The sequence below is a fragment of the Pseudopodoces humilis genome, chromosome 10, assembly GCF_049639895.1.
Source record: "Pseudopodoces humilis isolate 2021_Gansu_Grassland_sample_001 chromosome 10, ASM4963989v1, whole genome shotgun sequence".
NCBI classification, from domain to species: Eukaryota; Metazoa; Chordata; class Aves; order Passeriformes; family Paridae; genus Pseudopodoces; species Pseudopodoces humilis.
The window spans coordinates 31,302,843-31,321,194 of record NC_142209.1 but is presented as its reverse complement, the minus strand read 5'-3'; the positions used below and the strand labels follow the sequence as shown (position 1 = coordinate 31,321,194).

The following is an 18,352-nucleotide window of genomic DNA, read 5'->3' as shown; positions in this document are numbered from 1 at the left end:
AATCACACCAGTCTGATATCAGATGTGAATAATCAATCACACCAGTCTGATATCAGATGTGAATAATCACACCAGTCTGATCTCAGATGTGAATAATCAATCACACCAGTCTGATCTCAGATGTGAATAATCAATCACATCAGCCTGATATCAGATGTGAAGTTTCACACCAGTCTGATCTCAGATGTGAATAATCACACCAGTCTGATCTCAGATGTGAATAATCAATCACATCAGTCTGATCTCAGATGTGAGGAATCACACCAGTCTGATCTCAGATGTGAATAATCAATCACATCAGTCTGATCTCAGATGTGAGGAATCACACCAGTCTGATCTCAGATGTGAATAATCAATCACATCAGTCTGATATCAGATGTGAATAATCAATCACACCAGTCTGATCTCAGATGTGAATAATCAATCACATCAGTCTGATCTCAGATGTGAATAATCAATCACATCAGTCTGATCTCAGATGTGAATAATCAATCACATCAGTCTGATCTCAGATGTGAATAATCACACCAGTCTGATCTCAGATGTGAATAATCAATCACATCAGTCTGATCTCAGATGTGAATAATCAATCACATCAGTCTGATCTCAGATGTGAGGAATCACATCAGTCTGATCTCAGATGTGAAGAATCAATCACACCAGTCTGATCTCAGATGTGAGGAATCACATCAGTCTGATCTCAGATGTGAAGAATCAATCACATCAGTCTGATATCAGATGTGAGGAATCACATCAGTCTGATCTCAGATGTGAATAATCACACCAGTCTGATCTCAGATGTGAATAATCACACCAGTCTGATCTCAGATGTGAATAATCACACCAGTCTGATCTCAGATGTGAATAATCACACCAGTCTGATCTCAGATGTGAATAATCAATCACACCAGTCTGATCTCAGATGTGAAGTTTCACACCAGTCTGATCTCAGATGTGAATAATCACACCAGTCTGATCTCAGATGTGAATAATCAATCACACCAGTCTGATATCAGATGTGAATAATCACACCAGTCTGATATCAGATGTGAATAATCACACCAGTCTGATCTCAGATGTGAGGAATCACACCAGTCTGATCTCAGATGTGAAGTTTCACACCAGTCTGATCTCAGATGTGAATCACTGTGTTGTTTGTACTCCAATCTCGCCGGGGTGGGCTCTGATTTCCCCGGTGCCACTTGGTTCCTTTGCAGATTGTCCTTTTCCTCTCGGGCTGTCCCTGCTGCAACCTCTGCTTGCTCAATGCATGTAACCAGTTTTTATTTACTTATGTACACATAGAAAGAAACCAGAATTATCCATTAATATACCACAGAAGGGTTTTACTGGTTTCATTTCTGTTGAAGCTCGTGGTGCTCTGCTGGAGCCGCTGCCCTGGGGCAGGAGATGCCCGGGCTCACACAAACCATGGGTGGAAAGGCTGCTCTTCCTCAGGAAACTGGGAAGGTTTAGGGGAGAGGCCAAGCCCTCCTTTAAACAGTAAAATTCCTGTTTTTTCTCTGTTTAAAATCCAGTGCAGGCTCTGATGGCCAGAGACTGGGGGAAGGTGAGCTCAGTGTCCTGCAGGAGAGCTGCAGGCAGTGACTGGGGCTCCAGCACTGGGAAGCGATTTGCAAACAGAAAGGGATTAAATTTGTTAGATTAGAAAACATTTCTGAGATGAATCATTTGATTGCTGCTTCCACGGGGTAAATATGCACTTCATCCATCACATCCCACGTGGGTGGTGGGAAAATACAGGATATTGGCTGCTGCTGGAGCTGGAAACAGCTCTGGGGAAGGTTCCAGACAAAGTGTGCAGCATCCCAGAGCAGTTCCCAGGGACAGGGGACAGGGGAGAGCTGTGGGTGCTGTGGGTGCTGCAGGAGCTGTGGGTGCTGCAGGAGCTGCGGGTGCTGCAGGAGCTGCAGGAGCTGTGGGTGCTGCAGGAGCTGCAGGAGCTGCAGGAGCTGTGGGTGCTGTGGGTGCTGCAGGAGCTGCAGGAGCTGTGGGTGCCTGGGATGTCCCAGGACCACAAAGCCCAGCCCATCCCACCCTGTGGTCCTGGAGGTCTTTTCCAACCTCAGAGATGCTGGGAATTCTTTCTGAGGAATTTTTTCCTGGCAAGCCACACAGGGAGAGCAGGAGTTGGTGCAGTCAGGTTTGTGTGCAGGGAGAGGAGGAGGAGGAGGAGGAGGCTTTTCTCTCCTGTGGGAAGAATTCACAGCACTAACATTTCCCTCCAAGCTCTGGATGTGTGAGTGTGAATAAACAGTGGGACAGTGCAATTAATGAAATGGTAAATGCGATCTCAGACAATGATCACTAATTAAAGTTCCAAAGGGATGTTTATTCACCGCTGGGCAGCAGGGGATCGTCCCCAAAAGGTGTGACCGCCCCAAACAAGGTTCTGCTCCCTCTGTTTGTTCCCCAAACCCTTCCATCCCCATCCATCCACACCTTCCAGCCCATCTGGCCACCCCCAGCACCTCCCATCCCCACTCAGCATTAAAATGAGCCCCTGGGTCCCTCACCCTGCTCAGTTCTTCTCTTGGTTTGGGTGGCTGGGCTGGACTTGGGTCAGTGGCCTCAAGGGATGGAGCCAGGAAAGTCTTCCTCAGGTGAGTGTGAGCTGTGGCAGGATCCAGGGAAGTCAGGAATGTTTTCCTCAGGTGAGTGTGAGCTCTGGCAGGATCCAGGGAAGTCAGGAATGTTTTCCTCAGGTGAGTGTGAGCTGTGGCAGGATCCAGGGAAGTCAGGAATGTTTTCCTCAGGTGAGTGTGAGCTGTGGCAGGATCCAGGGAAGTCAGGAATGTCTTCCTCAGGTGAGTGTGAGCTGTGGCAGGATCCAGGGAAGTCAGGAATGTTTTCCTCATGTGAGTGTGAGCTCTGGCAGGATCCAGGGAAGTCAGGAATGTTTTCCTCATGTGAGTGTGAGCTCTGGCAGGATCCAGGGAAGTCAGGAATGTTTTCCTCAGGTGAGTGTGAGCTCTGGCAGGATCCAGGGAAGTCAGGAATGTTTTCCTCAGGTGAGTGTGAGCTCTGGCAGGATCCAGGGAAGTCAGGAATGTTTTCCTCAGGTGAGTGTGAGCTGTGGCAGGATCCAGGGAAGTCAGGAATGTTTTCCTCAGGTGAGTGTGAGCTGTGGCAGGATCCAGGCCCTGCTCAGGGATGGGCTGGGGCAGAGCCCAGGTGCTGCCCTTGCTCTCCCTGGGTTCCCTCTGTTCCTGGAACCACTCACTGCACTTCTGTCAACAATAGAACAATTAGCTCTGGCTTAAGCATCTAATAATCATTAACCTGCCATTTGCTCATCTGACTTTCATCTCGATCATTATAAATTGCTTCTAACTCCTGGCTAAAACCTTAACTCTTCAGAAATCCTGATTCAATGGAGTCCCAGAGTGGTTTGGGCTGGGAGGGACCGTAAATCTCATCTCATTCCACACCAGGGAGCAGGGACAGCTCCCCCAGCCCCGGCTGCTCAGCCTGGCTGTGATGGACTGGATCCAGCTGCTGCAGAAATACAGTGGGAAAGAAACACGTGGTAGAAAAACCTCCATGAATTGGAGCTTTCTCTGCCTCTCCCACCCTGCTGTTCATTAGAATCCAGTTCAAAACGTTCACAGGACTTTGAAAGAGGCTCCTTGCCTTCCCTGGATGGCACCAGACCCTACAGAACTCCTCCTGCAGGGATCCCAACCTCAAAGTGCCACTTCCCGGTGACATCCCATTCCTCTGCTCTGTAAATGGGGAATTTTTATCCCACAGCTTCTCTCAGAACCCTTTCAGATTTAACGCTGAGATCATTAATTAAATGAATGGTTATTCTCAGGCTTTGTTTCTGAACAATTTCAGCCTGATGTTTCCAGTTTTCTTATTCCTGAATGGAATGTCATTTTCCACTTAAACAATACTGCCAGATGCTTAAGCCACCAAATCACCATTTCCTCCCTTCACTTTCTATGGCTGTGCTATTTTAATGTTTCATCAAAGGGATGAGCTCTATTGCATCCCCTTCTTCTCCTGGATTTCCTTCATGTAGAAAGCTCTTTATAAAATAAAAAAGTCCCCTTAGTCTGTTGCACTTTGTATTATCCTCATTACCTTCCTTCAGCTTTTAAAATTGTTTCAAAGCCTTAAATTCCAAGGTGGGCGCGGGGGTGAGTCTGAATTTGCCTAATTCATTCCCCACATTTCCTGAAGAGTGGTTAATTTCTGGAAGGAGATGCAGATTTCCCAGTGCCACAGCATCTCTTCCTGATGGCTCCTGGGTCCTGCTCACAGCCCTGGGTCCATCCAGGTTTTCCTCTGCCCGTTCTCCCATCGCTGCTCTGCCTTTCCCCACGTGCTGGATGTGGAGAGCTGGAGCACAGAGGTGTTGAGCCAGGCTTAGACATCCTCCACCCCCCTCACCCCTCGGGCAGGCCCAGGCTCCTCCAGCAGCTCCCAGAATAAAGCTGCTCCTGCCTCTTCTCCCTGTCCTGGCATCCCCTCACTTCCAGCCCCAGGGAGGAGCTCCCTTGTCCCTGCTGGACACCCTGGGCTGGGCTGGACTGGGATCCATGGGATGGGATCCATGGGATGGGATGGACTGGGATGGACTGGGATGGGATGGGCTGTCAGGTCCCTTCCCACCCAAACCATTGGGGCACTCTGGGAATGGGGGAATATGAAGTTCTATGAAGCCTCTGAGGAGAAGCTGCTTTGGACTCTCTGTGTCTGGATGGTTTTCCTGGGAAGAGTCTCCTGGCTCCTGAAGTCAGCAGCAGAAAGTGGCTGTGCCTCAGGAACAGGGCAGGAGTTTTCCATGGAGCACAGGTTGCTGCTGACCCTCAGGGCTGAGGCTGCAGGAGGAAGGGCTGGGCCAGCAATATCTGAGGTTTTCCTGCTGCTGCTGCTCCCCCGGGCTCTCCCAGCAGCAGCAGCGGGCAGGAGGCACAGGCACACACATCTGTTTGGAAGCTGGGCTCTGGGGCGTGGGTGATTCCGAGTTAACAAATGGTTCCCAGGCTGAGTTCAACGCTGGAAATCACAGCTGTGTCCAGCCCAAACCCAGCAGCAGCCAGAGGCACTGAGCAGCTCCTCCCCGTGCTCACAGCTTCCCTTTCCCCAGGTGTTACCTGGAAGATGGAACCTCCAAAGGGGCCTGGCTGAACCGCTCCAGCATCATCTTCGCGGGCAGTGACAAGTGGTCCGTGGATCCCCGCGTGTCCATCGCCACGGACAACAGGAGGGAGTACAGCCTGCAGATCCAGGACGTGGATGTGACCGATGATGGGCCCTACACCTGCTCTGTGCAGACCCAGCATACACCCAGGACCATGCAGGTGCACCTGACTGTGCAAGGTGAGCCCCCCTTCCCTTCCCTTCCCTTCCCTTCCCTTCCCTTCCCTTCCCTTCCCTTCCCTTCCCTTCCCTTCCCTTCCCTTCCCTTCCCTTCCCTTCCCTTCCCTTCCCTTCCCTTCCCTTCCCTTCCCTTCCCTTCCCTTCCCTTCCCTTCCCTTCCCTTCCCTTCCCTTCCCTTCCCTTCCCTTCCCTTCCCTTCCCTTCCCTTCCCTTCCCTTCCCTTCCCTTCCCTTCCCTTCCCTTCCCTTCCCTTCCCTTCCCTTCCCTTCCCTTCCCTTCCCTTCCCTTCCCTTCCCTTCCCTTCCCTTCCCTTCCCTTCCCTTCCCTTCCCTTCCCTTCCCTTCCCTTCCCTTCCCTTCCCTTCCCTTCCCGCACCTTCCCTTCCCTTCCCTTCCCTTCCCTTCCCTTCCCTTCCCTTCCCTTCCCTTCCCTTCCCTTCCCTTCCCCCTCCTTCCCTTCCCCCCCCTTCCCCTCCCTTCCCCTCCCTTCCCTTCCCTTCCCTTCCCTTCCCTTCCCTTCCCTTCCCTTCCCTTCCCTTCCCTCCCCTTCTCTTCCCTTCACTTCCCTTCCCTTCCCTTCCTCTCCAGCCCCTTCCCTTCCCTCCCCTTCCCTTCCCTCCCCCCACCTTCCCTTTCCTTCCCGCACCCTCCCTTCCCTTCCCTTCCCGCACCTTTCCTTCCCTTCCCTTCCCGCTCCTTCCCCTCCCTTCCCTTCCCGCACCTTCCCTTCCCTTCCCTTCCTTCCCTTCCCTTCCCTTCCCTTCCCTTCCCTTCCCTTCCCTTCCCTTCCCTTCCCTTCCCTTCCCTTCCCTTCCCTTCCCTTCCCTTCCCCTCCCTTCCCTTCCCTTCCCTTTCCTTCCCTTCCCCTCCCTTCCCTTCCCTTCCCTTCCCCTCCCTTCCTTCCCTTCCCTTCCCTTCCTTCCCTTCCCTTCCCTTCCCTTCCCTTCCCTTCCCTTCCCTTCCCTTCCCTTCCCTTCCCTTCCCTTCCCTTCCCTTCCCTTCCCTTCCCTTCCCTTCCCTTCCCCATAGATTTAATATTTATTGTATTGTTCCAGGGTGAACAATTCTTGGTTATGATTGTCTTCCTAATAATTAATGCCCTCATGCAAGGGCTAAAAAAACAAGTTGGAAATTAATTGCATGTGTAAAATATATCAACAGGAGCTTAAAATTAATTAGGCTAACTACAAGCATATAGAGAAATAATAACTCAATAGTTAAAAATATGCATAATTATTAAGCAATTGCATTTGTATCTTCAGAAATGCAAAGTATAACCTAAGGCTTTAACTTATTAGTCTTTGGTGCAATCATCATTAACATTTTCTTTTGCATTTTTATGAGTAATAAAGCAATGAATATAAAAGAAGAATTGAACTGGCAATCCCTATTAATCCGTGTGGCACTTGGAAATCCCCCGGAAATAACGGGGTGAGCCACCCCCTGACCAATTCCCCTTACCTGTGGCACCTCTGGGATCCTGCAGGAATGCTGGGCTGGAGCCCTGAGCTCTGTGTCTGTTTTATCAAATGTCATCCAGGCGTTTTTGTGACCTTTGTCAGAGGCCTCAGGACCCGTCAGCGCTCAGCTTGGGGGTGTGCAGGGACAGAGGAGAGGGAGCCAGGCTGGCCAGGGGAGCTCAGGGTGGGCAGCAGCAGGAATTTCCCCATGGAAAGGGGGGTCAGACACTGGAACTGCCCAGGGAGGTTTGCAGTGCCCATCCCTGGAGGTGGCACTGGGTGCTCTGGGCTGGGGACAGGTGGGGATGGGACAGGTGTGGGAGGGCTGCTCCAGCAGCTCCTCAGCTCTGCCTTTCCACAGGGACTCCCTTGAATCCATCTGTATTCCCAGTGGGACCAGGAGCTCACAGCCAGGGCTGTTCTGCCTGCCCTGAGCTCTGCTGTGAGGGACTGGAACGTCCACTCCTGCTCCAGAGGGTTCCTGGGATGGCACAAGGAGATACCAGGGGATGGCACAGGGAGTTATCCTGGTACCCTGGCAGGGACAGCTGCCACTGTCCCAGGCTGCTCCAAACCCATCCAGCCTGGCCTTGGGCACTGCCAGGGATCCAGGGACAGCCCCAGCTGCTCTGGGAATTCTATCCCAGGGCCTGCCCACCCTGCCAGGGAACAATTCCTGCCCAAGATCCCATCCAGCCCTGCCCTCTGGCACTGGCAGCCATTCCCTGTGTCCTGTCCCTCCATCCCTTGTCCCAGCTCCCATCCTGCTGTGGATGGGCTGAGCAGGGAGGGAGGCCGAGGTTTGGGACAGTGGTTCCCATGGGATACCCTGGGACAGGGTGACAGGGACACTGGGAGCCAGGAGAGGCTTTGGGATGATGGGAGTCAGCAGGACAGGGTGACAGGGACACTGGGAGCCAGGAGGGGGTTTGGGGTGATGGGAGTCAGCAGGACAGGGTGACAGGGACACTGGGAGCCAGGAGGGGGTTTGGGATGATGGGAATCAGCAGGACAGGGTGACAGGGACACAGGGAGCCAGGAGGGGGTTTGGGGTGATGGGATTCTGGCCGTGGCAGTGGCAGGCAGGCCTGAGCCCGTGGTGTCCCCGAGGACAGGGCTGTGTCCCTGTGTCCCTGTGTCCCTTCTGTGGAGATGCTGCAGCCCCAGCACCCTCTGGCACCCTGGATCAGGGGTTTTGGGGCTGGGTTTGGGTGCTGAGGGTGCACAGCTGGCACAGGTCACCAGATCCCAACCCTGGGCCACCCCTGTCCCCAGGTCCCCCCGGTGTCCCTTCCGTGTCCCCTTGTCCTTCCCCAGCCCACAGCAGCCCAGCTCCTGCTTCCAGCGCTCCCAAACGCCCGGAGCAGGGAGCAGGGACACAAAACCCTGCTGCCATCAGCCACTTGACATCTTATCTTTATTTGCATCCATCCAGGCTGGGCAGGCTCGGGACAGCCCTGGCTGTGGCTCCCAGCCCCTCTCCTGTGCCCTCCACCTCATCCCTGTGGGAATCTGCTCCCGACACGGGAGCTGTGAATAATTCAGTTTTCCATGGAAATGCCTTTTACAGATTCAGTCAGGAACCACAACCTCGGGTTTTTATTTAAACATGTATAATGTTCCCAAAGTAATACTCTAGGCCCTTTTTCTGTTTAATAAACCCCCTTAATGTCCCCTAAATATTAATGTATTGATTTAGTCTTTGCAATGTTTGCAAAGTCTAATTTGTTTCCTCAGCCAGGCCAAGAGGGACTTGCATTTGAAGCTAACGAGATAAATCTTCCCCAAATTTATTTAAAGTGGGACAAAATAAATATGCAAAAGACTTTAAAATCATCTAACAACCACTTCCCAGCTAAAACTGACAATCCATTACTCTTTTAAATTGCCAGCACTCGAGCAGGGTGTCAGTTTTCTTTATAAAATTAACTTGCTGGTGCCAGCCGCCCTTACCATCCTGTCCCTGCTCAGCAGAGGGAGAAAAAGATGGGAAAACAGTTCTGGAGAGGGAGGTTTGCTCTGGGAGGTTTGCTGAGGGACAGAGACCCCCTGGCCCTGCCACGGCCTCGCTGCAGCTCCTGCAGTGCTGTGCCATCAGCGTCTGATCCCAGTGCTCTCACCAGGATTTGTGCCTTTTATCCATTCATTAAATTCCTCCCCCACTCGTCCCTCCCAGGGGCTGCGGGGGATCTCTCACTCTGAAATAGGTTTGAGAGCTTTTTCCCTGCCCTGCCGGGCTCAGGGCACTGGAAACGTTGGTGCTGGGAGGTGATCTCATTTACAGGGATGGAAATCAGGGATATTTTATCTGGAGTGGAGCAGGGCTGCTCTCATCTGAAACTCATAATTCTGCCACGTTGGAGGTGCTTTAGTCACGGCTGCAACCGAATTTCCATTTTAAACCTGAAATTTCCATCTTGTGGGATCTGCAGGCGGAGGACAGTCGGCACAAAATGATCATTTCCTGGGGGGCCTGAAGAGTGCTGCTTCTGTTCCACTGAATTAAGTGCCCTGGGATGGTTGGTGACCCCTGAGACTCTCGCTGGAGGTGCCTGAAGCAGAGTCCAAAGGGTCTTTCAGGAACTTCTTGTGTTATGTGGCAATGCCAGGCGCAGAAAGAGGAAAAAACATGGGATACAGCTAAACAACCAAACCATTCCCCCGGAGAAAACGCTTGGGTTAAACAAAATAAGGATCCACCTCCCTCAGTGAAACAAATCCACCCAGCTGGGGAGGTCCTGGGAGCCCCAGGCTGCCAGAAGGACCCCAAACCATTCTTCCAGGGGCTGTGGGGTTCCTGGGAAGGAAGGGGATGAAGCAGGAGGACTCTGGAACAGCTCAGTGTCCCAGCTGAGCCCCCTGGCTGAGGGAAGGACCGAGGGCAGCCGCTCCCCTTTAGCCTGACGGCAGCTCATGGCACGCTGAACATCCTCCTGGAGACACCACCGTCGGATAAAAACCTCTTCTCAGGTCCAGTCATCGCTGGAAGAGCGAGACATCCTCATTTCCTCGTGTTCTGCACACACTCCTGTGCTCTGCACACTCCTCCTTCACTTCCAAACCCCCACAGTTCCATTCCGAGTTTGTAGCCTAGGAAGGGGTAAAGGGAGGATGATGACAATATCTGATATTTGCAGGCAGCCAAATCCACCAGTTGGAAAGAGCAGAAGCAAATGCCTGTCTTTAAAAAGAATGGATGGAGCTAATTTAGGAAAATTTCTGGAGACGACTGAGAAAACAACCGAGAAGGGAAGTGGCAGATTCATCCTGTGGGACTGGATTGTGAGGAATTTGAAAGGCAGCTTTAAAGGGTTGGGATTGAATGTTTCCTGCCAGGAAAATCTCCATTTGAAGGAGTGGATCTTTGATTGCACAGCTTCCCTAAAGGTGTGAGGAAAACTTTCAGTTGTCCACCCAAAGATTCCAGGGCAGCAAAGGCCGTGGTTCCCGTCCCTGGCAGGGCTCAGGGACAGGAGGGGACAGCTCTGGGGACAGGCTCTGCTCCAGGGACAAGGGCAAAGGGGAGCTTTGGGCTGGAGATCAGGAGGGGTTTTCCCTGGAAAAGCTGTCCAGCCCTGGAGAGGTTTCCAAGCCCTTTGAGGCTTTGTGGACACGGGGCAGTGCTGGGGGAGTGATTTGGACTCCAGGCTCTGGGAGGGCTTTTCCACCCCGAAGGACTCTGTGATTCCCTGATTCCCTCTCTCTGTTTCCTTCAAACCCAGCGCTGTGACATTCCATGGTGGCTCCTGGGAGCAGGTCTGGCAGGGAGATCTGTGAGGAATCTCCTTGCAGCACCAACACAGTGCAAAGCAGAGACTGAAACTGCCGGGCTCCGTCTCCTGCACGTCAGGACAATAAAATAGTACAAGATCTTTAGCTCCAGACGAGGAAACTACAGCAAAATCAAACCACAGAGCATTGATTCGTAATACAATCCCATAATATGACTCCAGCTCCTATTATACCCACTTATCACAGGTCTTTTATCCCAGCTACTCAGACAAAAGCTGGGGAATTTGAGCAGGCAGCACAGCACAGCCCCATGGGTGAATTTTGAATGCTGTGCTGGAGGAGATGCAGGCACAGAACCTCCTCTTTCACTGCACATTTTGGCATCTTTTCTTTTTTTTTTATCCCCCCCTACCTGATGTTTTGAACATTTCTCCCTTCGGGTTAATATGTTGGTTTATAAGGAAAGGATTAAACAAAAATCTCAGGAGAGAGACGTGAATTTGAATGTGAGTGTGCAGATTTGAATGGATAAAGAGGCACTTCAGGAGCTGGATAAAACCAGAGCGTTCCTAAGCCTCTGATTCCAAACCTGCCTCAAGGCCAGCGGTGCTGGAGACGTTACAGGGAGCAGAATAAACAGCTAAGAATTGCTTACTTAGAAAAAGCTTTGTAATACCAAAGGCTCAAGTAGAGAATTGTAAGAGAGTTATTCTGTTGACCCCTGTGGATTACTTGTTTTGTTGTCTCTAGGATTCAGAAATGTTCTTATTTTATTTAGACTGCAATTTTAATCATCTCCACTTTGCATTTAAAATATGATATTATTTCCCCTTCTATCATCTGTAAGAGAAAACGGGGAAATTTCCTTAATAGTTGGCAGATTAGCTTTGTTATGTAAAACAGATCCTGGCAAAAGGAATTGTAATTAACACAAGTTCCATTACACACTGAAAGGGTTGGTTTGGAGAAAAAGTCTTCGAAACCCTTCAAAGCAGAGGCTTTGTTTTGTGCTCCCACTGAATTGGATGGAGTCAGCACGCCCAAATGTTTTGGCCATAAATATTCCCAAATCCCTGGATGTGATAAAAGCAATCTCTGAGTGGAACTTTCCTCGGCCCAGGTTTGGGGTTTGAAAGCTATGGCAAATTATTTCCTTCATAACTCTGCTCAGCACAGACACCCAGAGCCCTTTAGGAACAAGAAATCATTCCTTGTTAAAGCTGCCATTGATTTCTGGAAACAAGCTGTTCCTGCTCGCTCACAGGATGGGAAACAACCTCCAGGACACGCCCTGGCATCCGTGAGATCTTGTGGAAACCTTTATTTCTGTGCTGTGGGGCTCTCACTGCCCCATGGACGCGTTCTCATTGCCTCTGTTATTTGGGGGGATTTATTGGGGATAACGTGACTGTGACATCACTTCCCTGGCAGGGTGGGCAGGCCCTGGGATGGAATTCCCAGAGCGGCTGGGGTTGGATCTGTCACCCCCTGACACTGGGGCAGGATCTGTCACCCCACTGTCACTGGGGCAGGATCTGTCACCCCCTGTCACTGGGGCAGGATCTGTCACCCCCTGACACTGGGGCTGGATCTGTCACCCCCTGTCACTGGGGCTGGATCTGTCACCCCACTGTCCCTGGGGCTGGATCTGTCACCCCACTGTCACTGGGGCAGGATCTGTCACCCCCCTGACACTGGGGCTGGATCTGTCACCCCACTGTCACTGGGGCAGGATCTGTCACCCCCCTGACACTGGGGCTGGATCTGTCACCCCCCTGACACCTTCTGTCACCCCCCTGTCACCTGTCCCTGGGGCTGGATCTGTCACCCCAACAGGAGCTGGAGCTGGAGCCATCGCTGCCATTCCAAAGCTGGAACTGTGGGAATGTGTTCTCCCGGCCTTTGTTAGTGCAGGGATGGAGCTGCTGCTCGTTCTCCTGCACTAAAACCCTGCTAAAATCCCCTTTTGGGGACAATGCCCTGCTCAAAGTGTCACTTTCCCCTTCAGCAGCTGAGGCTGGGCTGGGCCCCTGCTGGGAAGAAGCGAAAATCCCAAAATCCCGCTGGTTTTCCTGCAGAGCCATCTGGAAGCTGCTGGGTGCTGTGGAATTCTCTGGAATTCTCCCTGTGCTGCCTCTGGTCAGGCATCCAGACCTGCTGGGCAGGCCAGCCCTGACAGGAATTCAGAATATGAATATTAATGGTGCCATTAATCCCCATTAACGCCAGCAGTTCCCATGTCACTGCAATGTCGGGAAGATTAAATCACACCACTCCCAACACATTTCTGTGGGATGGGGGCAGCTCTGCAGCAGCTCAGGAGGAGGAATTAATAATGTGGAAAGCAATTCCAGGTTTCAGTGTTAGATAATCATTACTAATTTCTAGGCTCTGTGGTGAGAACAAAAATAAATACTGAATAAATTCGCGTCCAGTGACTTAATCCAGGGAACAAGCTTTGCTCCCCTGGAGTGAGTGGAGGTGCTGGGAAGTTCTCAGGATATATTTGTGTTCTGTACAGCCAGAGATCCATCATCTCACCACCATCACCTGCCAACAGGAGCTGAGTAATTTCATTTTAACATTAATTCTAGTGCTGAGCCCTGCAAAGCCCAGCCTGACAGCGAGGGGATCCCATCCCAGGAAGGTCGGGCTGGGCAGCCACATCTCCGTGCTGGAGTGATGCAAACACAACCAGTCCTGCCTCTCTTTGCCAACAACCAGAGACAGCCAGAGCAAACTGCTGCAAGCTGGGAGCACAGCTTGTGCAAAATGTACCAAGGGAACGGCTGTAGGGACAGCCTGGGGGGACTCTGGTGATCCCAGAAGGGTTCAGCAGGAATTTCAGTGGATGAATGGGGTGATGGACCAGAGAATACACCTCTGTAATGTCCCACTGACATCAAAGTGCAAGTGCTTGTGGCAGAGGCTTCCAGCTCCAAATGATGGATTTGAGAGAGCCCTGGAATCCATGAGGGGAGATGGGGACAGAGCAGGGGAAGCCTCAGGGAGAAAGCAAGCACAGAAATGAGGGCCAGCAGCACCTGAGCAGTGAGGATGGCTGTGCACTGCAGCCAGGACAGCAGCACGCATCCTGCAGGAAAAGCTGCACTGCTGGCCTTGCATGGGGCTGGTACCTCCCTCACCTTCCTGTCTGATTCAGCCACAACAGGGGGTTCCATCCCTGGGGGCAGGAATTCTCTCAGGAATTCTCTCAGGGATTCTCTCAGGAATTCTCTCAGGAATTCTCTCAGGGATTCTCTCAGGGATTCTCTCAGGAATTCTCTCAGGAATTCTCTCAGGGATTCTCTCAGGGATTCTCTCAGGGATTCTCTCAGGAATTCTCTCAGGAATTCTCTCAGGAATTCTCTCAGGGATTCTCTCAGGAATTCTCTCAGGGATTCTCTCAGGGAATTCTCTCAGGAATTCTCTCAGGGATTCTCTCAGGAATTCTCTCAGGGATTCTCTCAGGAATTCTCTCAGGGATTCTCTCAGGGAATTCTCTCAGGGATTCTCTCAGGAATTCTCTCAGGGATTCTCTCAGGGATTCTCTCAGGGATTCTCTCAGGGAATTCTCTCAGGGATTCTCTCAGGGAATTCTCTCGGGGAAGAGCAGCTGCTTCCAGTGGAAATCACGTCAGGGTCCGAGGGGCCGTGCTGGGGTCCCTCCCCTGGGCTCTGCAGTGAGGAGAGCAGAAAGGGATGGGGAAGGCAGTGACATCCAAGGGGAGGTTGTGTCATTGAGCTGCAGGTTCATAAAATCCCGGACTGGTTTGGGTTGGGAGGGACCTTTAACCCCACCCAGAGCCCCCCCAGCCATGGCAGGGACAGCTCCCACTGTCCCAGGCTGCTCCAAACCCATCCAGCCTGGCCTTGGGCACTGCCAGGGATCCAGGGACAGCCCCAGCTGCTCTGGGAATTCCATCCCAGGGCCTGCCCACCCTGCCAGGGAACAATTCCTGCCCAAGATCCCATCCAGCCCTGCCCTCTGGCACTGGCAGCCATTCCCTGTGTCCTGTCCCTCCATCCCTTGTCCCCAGTCCCTCTCCAGCTCTCCTGGAGCCCCTTCAGGCCCTGCAAGGGGCTCTGAGCTCTCCCTGGAGCTTCTCCTCTCCAGGTGAGCACCCCCAGCTCTCCCAGCCTGGCTCCAGAGGGGCTCCAGCCCTGGAGCAGCTCTGGGATGGAATTCCCTGAGGATTTGGAGTCGATGCTCCTTGGGGGTCCCTTCCAGCTCCCAATATTCTGTGGGTCTGTGCTCCTGGAACAGCTGGGAGAGAACCGGGGCTGAGAGGAAAGGACCAGGAGCTGCTTTTCACATCAGAGCAAAACACTCAAAATGGGAAGTAAGCAGAGCCATATGGTTGGGATACAGAGGAGGGGGAGTGATGCAGCCAGAGAACTGTCAAGGGAAATTATTTTAATAACTATCTTGGGAAAACGATGTAAATCTGTCATTCAGGCTCACTGGAGAGAGACTGAACCTGTAGAATTCTCCAAAAGGAAAAATGCAGTTATAAGAGATCATCTCAAATCATTACAGCTCTTTTATTTAGTTCCTGTGACAGCACAAGCAGCAACAGGTATATCACTGTTTACCTGTCACAGCCCTCTAATATTCTCATTTTGCCTGTAAGGAGCAGTGATGAGGTTTTACCTCTAATTTTCTAGTCTGGAATTCTTTTCTTGGCACTTTGTGTGTGGCAGAAATCCTTCAGTGAAAATCCCTTTTCCCCCTTAGGCTGGAATTTGTGTTTAAAAGCTGCACATCCCTGCTGGGGTGTACAAACCCCCCCAGGGGGCACGGGGAGATCCAGCCCCTGGGACAGGGATGGCTGGAGCTGGGCCAGGGGGGTTTAGGTGGGATTTTAGGGAAAGGTTCTGCCCCCAGAGCTGCAGGAGCACAGGGTGGGATCCTGGGGGGGCTGTGCAGGGCCAGGGAGGGGAATGATGAATATCCAGCTCAGGATATTCCATAACTCTACAGTTCTCTGACTCCAAACTCGCACAGCCCCTTCAGCAGCCTGCACACCCTGGGTGCAGCTCTTCCTTTGTCTGCCAGGATAAAGAAAGGGAAATCTGAGTTTATTTTGAATTATTACATTTTATTGCTTTTCTGGCTGAGCAAACGATGGTGCTCTCGCTGCTGGCTGGAAGCTGAGCCTGCAGGATTTGGGTTGTGGTGTGGCAGGGGGAGCAGTGGGGTTCTGAGGGGATAATGTGTTGTGTCCTCATGTAATAACAGCAGCTCATTGACCCCTTCTGGAGGAGCAGGGCCCGAGGCTGATGGCACAGGAGGAAGGAGGAGCTGGGGATGGCTTTGGCAGCCTGGGGAAGGTTGGAGGGGTTTGCTGGTGCCTCGCTGAGGGCAGGGATCCGTCTGCTGGGATATTTGTGGGGTTTTGCTGCTCTTTCTTTGGCCCCTTTCACTCTGAAACTCCTTAATCACAGAGATCTGCAACTCCTTAATCACAGAGATCTTCAGGAGCTTCCTGGGACCAGGAGGTTTTAGAGATGTTCAGACTGGTTTATTGAGGTTTATTCAGGCTGTGTTTTTAACTGGCAAATGTTCATCCTGTCCCCCCCAGCAGTCCCTTTCTCACCCTGGGTAAACTCTCCTCTTCTTGTCTTGCCTTAGTGATCACTCTGCTGGTTATAAAATGAATCCAGGGGGGCAGTGGTTTTAACCAGGTGAAATCTTGGATTATTTTAACCTCTGACTGTTTTCATATTGATGATCCTTCTTCTTTAGCCCCATCCAGCCTGGCCTTGGGCACTTCCAGGGGCAGCCACGGCTCCTGTGGGCAGCCTGTGCCAGCGCCCAGGACATAAAGGAGAACCTCAGCTGATTCCTGGTGCAGAATGGAAATCCCTGCCCACCCCTGTGTGTTACTGAGCCCCAGCAATGGGGCCCTGCTCAGCCAGCAATCAGTGCCCAGCTGGGAGGGCTTTGGCTCCAGCCACCAGGAGGTTGCTTTTTCCATTATTATTTTTGCCCTTTATAACTTTTTGGCTCCATTTCCATGATTAAACCGTTGGCAGAGCTTTGATTGCAGAGTGTTGCTCGCTGGAAGGAGCTTGTGGAGTGGCTGAAAGCTTTTCCAGGGAGTGGGGAAAGCTGAGCTGCACCTCCTGCTCCGCGTGCTCTGTGGTCCAGGAATGTCCCACTGGGACAGCTGAGCTTCCCTGGCGGGGGGAAAGGCAGGAAGGCACAAGCCACAGACACAAATCTCATCCCATCATGTGTTTGCATCACTCCTTTGGTGCAGAATTCCCAAATGGGATCGTTCCTTCTCCACTCCTGCCTGACAGTGGCTCCAAATTGGTCTCAGATGAACTGACCACAGAAAACAGGTGAAAATAAAGTTCTGAACATCACTGATGTCCCATTAATTCCAGAGATTATGGTTACACTGCCACGGATATCAAAGAGCAAAAGATTCATCCCAAACTTAGGGAAGCTCCACTTGTGTGAGACCTTTTGTCACGCTGACAGGAATTGGAAATAAATGAAGGCTGGAGATCAAACCATTTCTCTTCCCAGCCCACACATCATTTATTTCCTCAGCCCCACTTTGCCAAAGCTGCTGTGTTTGAGACAAATTGTGTTTAATTAGGAGGAGGTGGAGACCTTTAGGCAACGCTCTTCAATCACAGTGCCTGGAGGAACTAATCATGGAAATGCAAAATAAAGGGGCTGGTGACTGATTGTCAGAAGGGAGGGCTGCTGCCAGCACAGGCTGGGGGCTCCTGCTGGAAAATCTCCTGATTCAAAATCTGTGTTCAAGACACTCTGGAAATTGTGTTTGTGGTGGGGGCTGACAATATTCACAGCTCTGTAAATATTGAGCTCATCTGAGTATGAAACGAAAAAAAAATATAAAAAGTATAGAAAGCAAAGCAATTTCCAGTAAGTATTGATAAATTATTTTACCACCCTGAAAAGCAGAGTTATCTTTCTTTATGATCAATACTTGGCATGCAAGATGTTCAGCTACACAAAGGAGTAATCATTTTTGGAGATGTTTGGGGTTGTTTGGTTTTAAATGGTTCTGAGAGGTTTAGGGTTGGGTTTAGTTTAAAATCAGGGTTTGGGGTGTGGCATTGGTGTTTAGGGGACCAGGGTTGTTTCCAGGGCATTCGGGGATGTGCTGCTGCAGGGAACTGGGGAACTGTGGGACTGTGGAATTGCAGAACTGGGGAACTGTGGAATTGCAGAACTGGGGAACTGTGGAATTGTAGGACTGTGGAATTGTGGAAGTGTAGAACTGTGGAAGTGTGGAATTGTAGGACTGTGGAATTGTGGAATTGTAGGACTGTGGAATTATAGGACTGTGGAAGTGTGGAAGTGTGGAATTATAGGACTGTGGAAGTGTGGAATTGTAGAGCTGTGGAATTGTGGAATTGTAGAACTGTGGAATTGTGGAATTATAGGACTGTGGAATTGTGGAAGTGTGGAATTGTGGAATTGCAGAACTGTGGAATTGTGGAATTATAGGACTGTGGAATTGTGGAATTGCAGAAGTGTGGACCTGTGGAATTGTAGAACTGTGGAATTGTGGAATTATAAGACTGTGGAAGTGTGGAATTGTAGAACTGTGGAACTTTGGAACTGTGGGGGTGCCAGCCCAGCCAGGCCCTCCTGGGTCACATCCCTGACAAGGAACCCCAAAATCCCCCCTCCCAAACACTGGGGCACATTTAGCCAGGGCTCTCACCTGCTCTGCAGGCAGCCTGTAAATCCTGGAGCTGCACTCAGGGCTCTCCTGAGCCTTCTTTTCTCGCAGCTCAACATCCCCAGTTCTCTCCCTT

At 51.4% G+C, this 18,352-nt stretch overlaps 1 protein-coding gene across 2 annotated transcripts in view; it reads left to right on the top strand.

The window, feature by feature from the left end:
* Nucleotides 1–18,352, top strand: part of NEGR1 (neuronal growth regulator 1) — a 180,116-nt gene that overhangs the window by 82,291 nt on the left and 79,473 nt on the right. For both annotated transcript variants that reach the window (XM_088060569.1, XM_005532764.3), the window contains exon 2: nucleotides 5,120–5,352. In XM_088060569.1, the coding sequence (XP_087916695.1) occupies nucleotides 5,120–5,352 (233 nt within the window). The remainder of the gene's footprint in view (nucleotides 1–5,119; nucleotides 5,353–18,352) is intronic.